Genomic DNA, 13209 nt, shown 5'->3' on the forward strand with positions numbered 1-13209 from the left:
CGTCACATGACGTTTATACCCTTGACTTTTGTATAAAATTCCAACATCTAAAACGTTTTTTTATTTAAAAACAAAAAAACAAAAATCAGGGTTATTTTGGTCTTTTTTTGAATTTTTAACAGCTAAAATTAACGGAAGGGTCCAAATTGAGAGTAATTGAAAGTTCAGGGGACTAAATTGAGAGATTTTAAAGTTCAAGGAGGGTATTTCAAAACGGGTGGAAGTTTGGGGGTCCTTAGTGAAGTTTTCCCAAAAAAAAAAAAGTAGGGAAAACTTTATTTAACCCTCCCAAACTTTCCTTTCAATTAGTATATCGAACTTTTACGTTAAATCTTGTAAAAAAATTTAAAATACCAAATTTTTTATTAAGAAAAAAAATTGCAAAGATTTAGGTGTGGGTATTTTGTAAATCAGTTAAATTTTGACCAACACTTGAATTTTTGCAATTTTTTTTTTTTTTCCAAAAAATACAAATAGGAGTATTTTGGTAATTTTGATTTCCATCAGATGGAAAAACCTAACGAAATGGTAACATTGTAAAAAATTGGAAGTTTGATACGCTAAATTGAAATTTTTTACAAAAGTGATAAGAGTTTAGAGGAATTAAGTGAAGTCTAGAAATAAATAATAAATAAATTAAAAATTATAAATAAAATAAAATAAAATAAAATAAGGAAAAGGGGAGAAGTTGTAGTAAAACATCAAACCAGAAAGCAGCTTCAATCTGAAACCACATTTTCACAAATATTACTATATTAGCTCATCATTTGGCAATGAAATGTAACACAGACCAGTTTAATCAACTAGGCATACCGTTGGCCCATCTGCCATGGCAATGAAGGACGTAGCCTCGGGTCTTGATTATTGGGTTTTATGTAGAAAAGGTTTTGATTATTGGGTTTGTTTTAGCAACACTTTTTAAGATAAATTCTTGCTTTTAAGCGAAGATGCAAAAGCGTAGCTTAAATTCATTTATGTGGCAATGGCATCACAACCAAACAACCAAAAGTTTTTTCAAACCAACCAATATCTTGATCCATTGTACTTTGTGAAGTTTCAGTTTAATCTTCTTTGGTCAATTGATCTCCACATCGCATAAATACTGATTTCGCAAGTGTAACGGGCCATATTTGTTGCTTACTAAATTTGGAGAAGTTGAATAACGTGCACAAAGACAAGGAAATACAAGGAAACAGAGTAAACTGAAAAACAGAGTAGACGACAAAATTTTGATAACGAAAGTAGACAAAATTGTGATGATGGTGAAATACTTATTCTCACCAAAATCCGAATAATGCGTTCGGTACAAAAAGATAGAAGTGCTAAACAACAAGAAAAGACAACAAAATTGAAAGCTGCAAACTCCTGCCTAACATTAACCCAAAACTTCCCTCAATCAATCAACCAACCGTCAAGATCTTGATCACAGTGGCAGTCTCAACTTTATGCAACACCACGACCGAGTCTCCAGGTTTGCAAAGTCCCTTCGCCTTTGCATGTTGGAGGGCCATTTCTACGATCTCTTTGGTTGACTCTGCATGTGAAGCTATTGCACAAGCTGTGCTCAAAACTGGCACCAGACCCCGATAAATAAGGCTATGCCTCGCCGGAGTTTCATCGCTGCAGGACCACTCGAAAGAATCGGTTGCTACCTCTGGAACCACCACCGACAGGATTGGCATGCTTGGCCTATACTTAGCCACCAGCTTTGCTGTGCTTCCACCTTTTGTTAGGACCACAATCAGAGCTGCTTTAATGCAACGGGCTGTACTCACCGCTGAAGATGCCAAGCTCTCCAATGGGCTCATAGGGATCGGTGCATTTTCCATTATTCTTTTAAAAAGATCTCCATAGTCTATAAAACCCTCTGCTTCTATGCAAATTCTTGCCATGGTTTGCACAACAATTTCAGGATAGGCTCCGGCAGCAGTTTCTCCGCTAAGCATCACACAGTCGGTGCCATCAAGAACTGCATTAGCAACATCAGTGGCTTCAGCTCGAGTAGGCCGAGGAGATTTGATCATGGACTCCAGCATCTGAGTGGCAGTCACCACTGGTTTTCCTTGTATGTTGGCCTTCAATATCATCATTTTTTGAGCTAAGAATATCTTTTCAATGGGAATTTCCATTCCTAGGTCGCCTCTTGCCACCATAAATGCATCTGAGTTTGATAGGATATCATCGAAATTAGCAACGCCTTCTTGATTCTCCACCTAACAAAACACAACAAAATAGTTGATAGATATATCAGAAAAATCTGAAACAACATATGCATATAGAATGTAATTTTGGCACACAAATAATGTCAACACCTTCTAACATGCCACCTATTTTAGTTTTCACAAGTTTTGACAAAAAAGATTGCGAGGCAAGATGCCAAAAATTAGTTTTACTTTCCAACAAATTCTTCCATCTTTATAGTTTCTTTTTAAGATGATATTAACATACCTTTGACATGAGAAGAATGTTCTTTGCATGTGGTCCCAGCAGTTTTCTAACTTCCACAAGGTCAGAACCTTTGCGAACAAAAGACAGAGCAATCATGTCAATCTTATTTGGAACTCCCCATTTCAAAATGTCCTCTTTGTCTTTATTAGTTAAGGTTGGCAGATCAACAATAACTCCTGGAAGATTGACATTCTTCCTCTCACCCAAAACTGCAGAGTTTTCACATCGGCAACGTACCAAACCCTGTTCCTTATCACACTCCAGAACAGTAAGTGTAATAGTCCCATCAGCACAAAGAATAACACTTTGTGGCTTCAAATCCTCAGCCAGCTTTGAATAGCTCATGCTTATCATATTTTCATCACCTAGTATGCTATAGTCATTGCTGATGGTAATCACTTGACCCTGTTGGAGTTGTATGGGTTTTGTTTCCTTCAAAAACCCAGTTCGAATCTCTGGACCCTGAAAATTTTCAAATATAAGAAAACAATAATGTCAGACAAATACCTATAACTTGCGACCGATTTGCATTCCAGATGAAATCTATAATGAAAAGGATATAGAGCCTAGTATATCCTCCTCTTGTCCGGTGGATGCTAAATTGAATCTTAATTTATTTGAAAAAAGGACAAGAATCAAACACTTAATTTCCAAACAATGACATGATGAACAAGAAAACTAGTCCATTACTGTTTACGATTAATCAATGACATGGTGGATTTCCTTATTTCTATTTAATGTGTAGAACCAAGAGGCTCCAAGTGGAATGTCAGAATTTGACTGGTACGGTTTGATGGATGAAATGTTTGTCTTTCTAGCAAAATCTATACGATTAATCATATATGAAGACAGCTTAATTGTGCAATTTGTTTGTGTGAATAAAAGATTTATGAATATTTTTGCAACAGCAAAGAAAGATAAATAAAAGATTTATGAATATATTTGAGATTGACAACTTAGTTTTGATTCAACAATAATCAAAACCTCTTTCTTTCTCCCATACAACATGCATTAGGACCTTAATTTAATTTCAGCCTGTTTGTTTCATCTGTAACTTTGAGATTCAAATAATGATCACATTCCAACCATTAAACAACCAAAACCCAACTAACTTTACACAAACCATCTATGAACAAAAGGGAACAAATTGAATACAAACACCCCAACAAACCTAGAATCAAATTGAAGGAGAAATAATGTACAACATGAAATAACCATAAAGATTTAAGGAAAAAGAAAAGTTCCAATAAATTAAAAAACATAAAAAAAGAATTGAACACAAGAAGATAAAAGATCGAAAAGACAAACGCTCAAGAACAACGAGAAAATAATACCTTAGTATCCAACATGACGGCGCAGAGAATGCCGGTGTTGTTCATGGCAGTCCTGAGATTATCGAGGGTCTCTTGGTGGTAAGTATGAGTGCCATGAGAGAAGTTGAAGCGAGCGACGTTCATCCCCGCCCTAAGAAGCCTCTCCAACATGGCCACCGACCTAGACGACGGTCCCAACGTGCAGACAATCTTAGTCTTCGGCCTCATCTCCGCCCCAACAATGTTGCCTCCCAGGATATTCTCCATTGCGCTCTCACAGACTCACCAAACAAACGCTACAGAAAAACAAGGAAGAAAAGGAGGGACCGCAGAGTCTTTCGAAAGGTTTGGCTTTTACGGCTGTACCTCAACCCTACTTATATGGCTTTGAGGCTTTCCTACTTTTCCTTGTTGGGCACGGTTATTTTATTTGCTTTACACCCAAGGAAATCTATGCTCTGTCCTTATTGGAAAAGGAGTATCAAAGGAATATACTTTGTACCCTTTTCATATATTGATTTGCCAGTTCAAAATTATTAAAAAATAATAAATTATTTTTATATAAAAATAATAATTATTAATGTATATGAACCAGAAACATGACTACTTCATCTTAAATTAAATAAGAGACTGAAAAATAATACTATACACATCGTTCATTAGTCCAAATTCACATTAAAATTTGTCCTGAATTTTTGTTTTGTAACTGAAATTCGTGAAGGAGCGTTTTTAAATAGTGTGTTTGTTTTAAGATATTATATAATCAATCGAAGAAATGTAACACTTCAAACAAAAAGAGTTGCTAAGAGTAAAATTCGAGAAAAATAGCTGATTGTATGAGAAATACTTCAAGAAGGGGGCACTTCGTATTTCTGAATCAAGCGCCTAGATTAGGCATACCTACCGGCATTACAACCCATTTAAGTAGAAGAGTGCACTATTTGTTTACATCTATTAGTTTGTGAGAAATTCAATTGAAATTTAGGCAAAGCGATGAAGTACCAAACCCTAGATAGCTATATGCAGGGGCGGACCCAAGGCAATGGTTGGGGGGACAAATGTCCCCCCAAAATTTTTAAAAAGTGTCTTAAAGTATGCATATTTATAAATTTATTCCCTCAAAATTATACTTTTGTCCCCCCAAAATTATATTTGTGTCCTTTAATTTTATTTTTTTTTTTTTAAGTTTTGCCCTCTCTTCCAACATTTTTTTAAAAAAGAACTTCAAATACCCCCATTTATTTAGTTTCCCTACATATTCAAAGCTACATTTTTCTTAGACCCAATAAATTATGTTTAGTTTATTTTGCTATTTGTTTATATTATATATGTTTGTGATGTTATAAGATTACATTTAAGACTTATATGCTTTTATTTTATATAAATACGCACAAACACACATACACAGAGATTATATGTATCGATGCACTTTTGTGTTTATAATCTGTCTTCCTAATGTATCTAAAAAAAAAAATTCGTCCCCCCACTCCATAAATCCTAGTTCCGCCCCTGGCTATATGGTATGTCCCGAGTAGCATGTGGCACATGAAATTCCGTATATATGAATCAGGAATATATATTTCACATGTCATGTATGTCTTCAAATTCATCTGCCAAATCTTTTTCAACAATTTTTATTGACATATATGAATTGGTTTTTTTTTTTTAATAGATATGAGAAAAATACTTTCTCTGGATTGGGATTTCTAGAGAATAGAGATGATTTAACTCATTTCCGTCCTGATCAGTTGTTTGATATAAATTATAAAAAATGTGAAAGCCTTTTTCTTTTTCGTTTTTTGAAATGCAAAATTAATAATCAAATGTTTGTATTCAAGTTTTGTTAGTATAATCCACCGGAGATAGAATTTATAAAAATAATTGTTACAAATAATGTTAATAAAAAATGCCAGTGGTACTAAATTTTTTACTAACATATGAGTATTAAAATGATATGAAGCTTATTTATTGGTAGCCGTAGTATTTTTTTCTTGATTAATTATTTTGATATTCTCCAAAGAACAAGTTTCACGTCATTTCAATACCTATCTCTTTGTAAAAAGTTTGGTATCACTAACATTTCTCAATGTTAATAATCATTTTTTTTCCTATAGAAATAATTGTTACGAATAATGTTAATAATATTCTATAAACAATTCAAGTATCTAGAATCGAATATGTTGTTTTTGTATAGTTGTGAGTCTTTCAATGCATTAGTTTTTGTCTTCATAACTTTTTTTTTTTCTTTTATATATATATATATATATATATAACTTTAATTTTATGAACAAATCTAAACTATCAACATAAAACAATAATAAAGCCCATGTTGTAGAAAATTTTCAAGATTAATACAACATTTAGTTCAAGCAATCATCATCTTTATAAAATTAAACAAAAACCCAAAAACATCTTCATATGTTGTAGATTGTTCAAATATATTCTGAATTGCGGAAATAGTTTGATCTCATATATTTGTAGACATATGAAATATGGCAGCCTTTACGACCTAATAAAAGTATTTTTGTATTGTTTGATCTATGAGAAGTTCCTCATATCTCATACAAGCTTCTCAAACAACATATCTCATACAAGTTCTCCACAAGTCATTAGTTGCATAAGCTGGACTCCTCCACCATTTGATGCAATCAAGATCAATTGGGATGCTGCTATTTGTAAGCGAGAGCAGAAGATGGGCATGGGGTTTGTAGCCCGAAATTCTACTGGTCAGGTGATTGCTTCTTTTTGTGCTACTAAACCTTTCATAGTGGATCCTGGTATTGCAGAAGCCATTTCAGCATGGAAAATGATTGAGGTAGTTGTCTCATTGGGCTTTCAATTTGTCCTTTTTTAGGGGGATTCTCTTGAAATTGTGCAAGCCGGCCTTGAAGCAGGGAGGAATTTGCTTGGGTAGATATGGCCAAGTTGATAATGAAGCCAAAATCTGTTTAGATTTGATTCACTCATGGAGCATTTGTCATGTAAATCGTAGTGCAAATAGTGCTGCTTATTGCCTAGCTAAGCATGCTTTTTCTTTAGATTCAGATCAGTTGTGGATGGATGGTTATCCCAGCTGTATCCATGAACTTGTATTGTTTGAGAAACATTTGGTTTGATCTATGAGATATGTTGGTCTTTTATTCAAAAAAAAAAAAAAAAAAAAAAGTATTTTTGTAACTCTTGAGACAAAAAGAATTAGGGAATGATTTATTAAGTCAAAAGTTTATTTGATAAAGGCAATAAATCTCAAAATAATTTTAAGAGATTTTAAACATCATACACAATCAACACAAAGATTTTGCCCGTGCTTCTAGTGAACGCAATCTATGTCATAATCGGAACACATTCGGCTCGGTTCAACCATGGGTTGATCCAACTTCTTCCGAGCCTAGGCATTAGGCTTGTCTAAAATTTCTCTCTTTTAAAATCCAATTGTATTTTGTCTATTGAATACACTAACACAACATATATATGGTTACATATTGTGAAAGATATAAATCATTTTGTGATAAATGTTTATTTGTATTTCTTAAATCAAAGAATTTAGATGATAGACGTAGGTCATAGACCACGTAAAATAGCTTAATTGTCTCCTTCTTATAATATTGTCTCATTTTTATTTATTTCGCTATTTATTTCTTTTTTTCATTTAATTATAATTTTTTATATGGTATCAAAGCCTTTGGACTAACACCAAAATTGAATCCAAATGGTCCTATGAATTTTTACTTTTTTTATTTTTTATTTTTAATTCTTCCGCATCCACAAATATCTACATCCGCTTTAATTTCTTCCTTGGCACACATGCTTTTTGACTTTATCTTAGAGTCCACAACATGGAAAATTATCATTTTCATGTCAAATCTCCTCCATTTCTTTTATTTAGTGCATTTTGAAGAGTAGTGTTGTCCAAAAATTGTAATGACTTTCAAAATGCACTAAATGGAGGAAATTGATGAAATTTGAAATGAAGAGGATCATTTTCCCCACAACATATGCTTCACGCGAAACTAGAAGAATGAGGCAAAATGGTTAGATTCTTATTTCTATTTTCTCGCAAATGTTTTGTATTTTATTCTGGTTATTATTAGGAAAGCGAGAAAAAAAAAAAAAAAAAAGACCAAAAAAAAAAGAAAGAAAAAAAAAAAGTTTATGTTTTGGCCCATGTGGCCCATTTAAGCCCCATTTAAGGTCCATAGTTGGCCCAATTCTGGCCATAGTAGCCAATGCTATGCTAAAGTTGCCATTGTTCAAGTCCCGACCATAGTAGCCAATGCCGAACATAGTTGTCGAAGTCTAAGTTCTGGTCATCGGAACCGGTACAGGTAGGGGTGTCAAAAATAACCGGAAAACCGGAACCGGGACCGGAAAACCGGGGACCGGTTCCGGTTGCCAAAAAAAAAAAAACCGGGACCCCGGTTCCGGTTCCGGTTTTTGGCACCCGGTAAAAACTGGGAAAACCGGAACCGGGTCTTATTTTTTATATATATATATATATATATATATATATATATTATATATATATTGTCTTTGTAATATGTTTGTGAACTATTTTTATTGTGAGTGTATTTCTTTTGATTAGTAGATTATTTAAATACTTGTTTTATTTTTTATTTTTTTGGGTTTTGAATTGTTGTAGTAAGGGGTATTTATTTCTTGTGCATGTTGGTATGTTTACATACTTGTTTTTACTTTTTATTGTTTTAATGTTTTCTTTATGTATCTAATTTAAAATGATTTTTAGGGTATTTTAAAAAATTTGATTTTTTTATTTCTAAGGCTCATATAGGCAAAAACATTGATTTTTTAGGATTTTTAGGCTTTTTTAGGTTTATTTTTTAATTATTTGGAACAATCACAATAAAGCCTCTTTAATTTAGACAAAAAGATTAATAACTTTTTTTTAAATGAGCTAACTTATGAAAAAAAATAATGGGCTTATTTTAGGCCTAATATCTAAAATAAGCCTCAAACACTAATTTTTTTCAAAAACCGGTTACGGGATGGGGTAAAACCGGAACCGGCCGGGAACCGGGACCTCGGTTAACCAGGGTCCCGATTCCGGTTCCGGTTTCCCAAAACCGAGAACCGGGGTACCCCGGTTCCGGTTCCGGTTTTGGCCAAAAACCGGGAAACCGGACCGGGTTGACACCCCTAGGTACAGGCCATAGTAGCCATTTTTCAGCCACTCGATGTTCAAGATCAATGATCACTATCAGACCACTCATCTTGTAGGGGCACGTTAAGGATATAAATAATTTGTGATAAATGTTGATTTGTATTTTCTAAATCAATAGATTTAGATGATATTTGTTATATATTTGTTATATATAGAAGATCTGTACTTAAATTATATATTAAACAAATATGTAACCTATAAGACTTTAACATATGGATGTAAGTCATAGGCCAAACTATCTTAATTTCTGTCTCTTTACTATCTCTTTATATTATTATTAGTTTCCATACATATTGACTTAACACTATCCCTTCTCTCTCCTCTCTTCCCTTCACATTTTTCTCTCATTTCTCCTATCTTTTTCTCTCTCTCAATTGGCCACAATCGTAAGTTCTGGCTCATTACTGTTTAATTGTTGAATGAAGAATGCTTGGGCCTCTTGAGGTCGTTGGACTAGCCTGTGTTCAGAACATGACTCAGGGGTTGAATTCAGACTTTGACCCGCATCCCCAATACTATATATATATATATATTTTTTTTCATTAGGTTTAGATGTATTCTATTAGGTTTAGATGTCTCTTCATAATCTCCAATACTATTTTTTTCCATCGAAAGTTACCATTTATAAACAATTTATTTGAATAAAACTTTCTTTAAGCGAATGACATCATAAAATATAGCATTTTGCATTACTTAAGCACTGAATCAATACATTAATTCGCATCCAAAGTCATTCATCTTAATACGATCAAGTTAATTAGTCTATTCATTTACTCAATTGTCTCTTCGTAAATGTAAAAAATGTTTCTTTTTTTTTTTATATAATAATTTTTATTTTCCAAAAACCACATGCCCGTTTAGTAATAAATTCCATATTTTCTTTTCATAAATGAATAATAAGATGATTTAATTTTAATTTCCAAACTGGATGATCCACATCTCCAATGATTTAATTTTAATTTTCATAAATGAGTAATAAGATTCAATCCAAGCTGCTACAGATTTCAAATTTTATTTTCTTTATTTTCTTCTCTCATCGTTCTGTGACTGATCTTTATATGTTATCAGAGTACAAAATGATCTTTGAGAGCCCATTCGCTCGCCTACCGTGATTCTCCTCTGATGGTGCTCTCTGTTTTTTTGGTTGAAGTTTTGTGACAAAGAATACTTAAAAGTTGTGGTGTGTTCATGTTAGTCAGAGAACACTAAAGCCTGCACCGTATAGTGCATTTTTCTTCCCTAGCAGAATTGGCCTTATCATTCTTTTCTTTTGACGAATGACAAACGACTGGTGTGCGTGCGGGAGATAAATATGTTCCTCCGACCCACAATACACACTAGCCGTTCTAGGCTTCATAAGGAATTCTATAGAAGTTTCAAATTAACAAGTTCTTTTGGGGTGGTACGAAGATGTGGCTAGCTAGCGCGCGCTTTACTCTCGGTCGTTATAAATGGTATCAAAGCCAGCTTTCAATCCCAGGATATGCTTCCGCTGCGCTACATAGAGTGGGTAGTTTATCATTTGTAAAAACCTAAGAAAAAGCGCTAACCATATGTGCGCTATCACTCCAAAATGAATAATCAATTTAGAGTTTCCCTACAATTCTATATAAAGTCAAGTTTCACCTATTAATTAGGTAATGTGGAACTTAGCACTCATGACTATCTTTATAAACCATTCACTCTATGTGGGCTACTCCTTATCTTCCTAATATGAGACCGAGGTGTCACAAACTCCCTCTCTTAATCTTCCAATGTCCTCATTAGGCTCACGTCATGTAATGCTCTAGTACAATATGGCCTAGCGTTACAACCCAGCTCCGATACCATTGTAACGACTTAGTTAAAAGCACTTTTACCCCAAAATGACTAATAAATTTAGAGATTTCCTATAATCACTTATAAAGATCAGTTTCACTTAGTAACTATGTAATGTGAAACTTAACACTCATGACTATCTTTATAAACCACTCATTCTATGTGAGATACTTCCAAGCTTCCCAATATGAGACCGAGGTATTACACCAAATGTTATTAGAATTCTTAAATTTTCATTATAAACTATGAGTCTATGACCAAAGAAAACTGATTGAATTCTAGAAAACCCTAATAATAGCCATGGATTCCCCCTCTCCCGCTTTGAGTAGAAATAATAATAATAATAATAATAATAATAATAATAATAATAATAGCCATGAATTGAGTCCAACTACAAAAACTTCACTTAATATGTTGTCGTCAGTTGCTATTGCGCGCAAGACTATACATGAAATAATGGACCCTAGGCTTTTTAGGGCCACAAATAAATCTAAGAATTGAGTCAATGTTATTTATTTTTATATATTTATATGGATAAATAGGTTCAAATCTAGCAAAAGTCTTAAATTAGACCATTTATATTCTGTTTGAGTGATTACATAATAATTATTTTAGGAATAATCCTAATCGATAATTGTTCGATGTATATCAATGAAAAAATTGCATATGCCTCAGCATTAAAACATTGAAAATTAGTGTCATTAAGAAAACTATATTACATTTAACACATAAATTAAATCATAGGTCACGTTACATTTAGTGTATGTTTGTAAGTTTGTGTGTGTATTTGGTTCATGAAACTATTCGCCCTTATTTTTCCCTCACTAGTTGTGTAGAACTATATCCATCATACATGTGCTGGCATTAGATATGAGGCCTCTTTTAGTTTTGGAAGACACAATAGACTACCACTCAAGCATGTTAGACTTTACAAAACATCCTTTTGAAGTGGTTCATGACTTCATCTTCCATAAGACAATGTCAATAATGTAAGATTTAAGCATGTAGAATATTGCCAATATTCTACATGTATGAGGAAATGGTCTAAATGCAATCTATATGTATGAGGAAATGGTCTTATCTTGGTGAAAACCTTTGATTGCCGAACAACAATAGCGAATTTAGTTGTGTAGTAGATTTCAACTTTGGTTTGGTTGGAAGAAGCATTTGGGTGGGTGTGGGAGGTGAGCATTATGACTTGAATGGTAGTTATGGGGAATGACAAATCTGCCCATCCCCATAGCTTTTAACATTCTTCCTAAAATATATTTTACATTGTCATTTTAACTCGCATAGTTTCGAATTACAATTATGGATGGAAGAAAATAACGATATGTATTATGCCAAGTGTTTAGGCCATTTGAATAAAAAGGTTAAGTTTGCCACCCTTGAGCGTGTATGCCTAGAATTCATGCAATATTATACAAAGGTACCATATATAATTAATTCTTGACTTAAATACAGTTTATTCCTCTTTTTTTTTTTTTTTTTTTTAAAAAAAAAGCAATTAAGGAGCAGGTATAAGGATTAAAACACCAAAAAAGGGGTGGGCTCCCCAACAATACACCCAAAACGAAAATTACAGTGTAGAAAATACACACAAATAGTAGGCAATGGGTCATAAATGACCCGGGCCTCTCTAGAAGGGCCGCTAAAAGCGGTTACAAAGGCAAAACCCGGAGTTACCCGAAGATACCTCACGAGCAAGCAGCGAACAAGGCATCCAAGATGATGCCAATGGAAGGTAGGCACTGAAACCAATCGAAATGGGTCTGTCAGAGAAGCAAACCGGCATTTGGTGATGAAAATCCCCACATACAAGCTCAAAAAAAGCAGTACAAGGCACTAATCTAATTTAAAAAGTATAAACATAGATCCAAACTCAAAAACCAGAAACATCAACAAGGGATTCAAGGAAGTCGCACCGGAGCGAGGTTGGTTGGCGGAGGGGCGGAAGGCCGATGCAGACGGAGAAGAAGCGTGATGATGGGCCGATCTGACGGAGGAAGACCACTTTAGCTCCAAAAGAGTTAAAACCGAAACCCACAACAAATGGAAACGCCGATGATGAGGTTTTGGGAGGATAGGGGGTAAATCGCACAAGGTGATGGCAAAGGTGTTTAGAGATAACTCTAAACCAAGAAAAACCAAAAACTTCATGAGAAAGAAAAAAAGGGAAAGGGAAAAAGCAGAAAAAGAAGGGGAAGTGAGGAAGAAAGAAGAAAGGAATTTCTTCCCCCCTCCCAGAACAAGCAACAAAGGCGGCTAGGGTTTCTCAGGAAAAGAGGAGAGAGGGCAGAGCAAAAAAGATAAGCTAATCCTCTTGATCGATTCCTCTTTATACTTTGATATCAAGTTCAAAGTTTTTGCCCATTTTATTCCTCTTCAATGTCATATAACTCGTCCTGAATAAGCCGATATAGGGGTAATTAGCTTTTGCCCCCATAAACT

The 13209-nt window shown here is 34.0% G+C and overlaps 1 protein-coding gene across 1 annotated transcript; it reads right to left on the reverse strand.

The window, feature by feature from the left end:
* Positions 1-1319: 1319 nt before the first annotated feature.
* Positions 1320-4087, reverse strand: LOC132182923 (pyruvate kinase, cytosolic isozyme-like). The gene is made up of 3 exons (XM_059596292.1): positions 3783-4087; positions 2449-2910; positions 1320-2213 (listed from the first exon to the last, which is right to left on the reverse strand). The coding sequence occupies exons 1-3, from the start codon at positions 4026-4028 to the stop codon at positions 1401-1403; spliced, it is 1521 nt and encodes a 506-aa protein (XP_059452275.1). The 5' UTR covers positions 4029-4087; the 3' UTR covers positions 1320-1400.
* Positions 4088-13209: the final 9122 nt, after the last annotated feature.

The sequence above is a fragment of the Corylus avellana genome, chromosome ca5, assembly GCF_901000735.1.
Source record: "Corylus avellana chromosome ca5, CavTom2PMs-1.0".
NCBI lineage: Eukaryota > Viridiplantae > Streptophyta > Magnoliopsida > Fagales > Betulaceae > Corylus > Corylus avellana.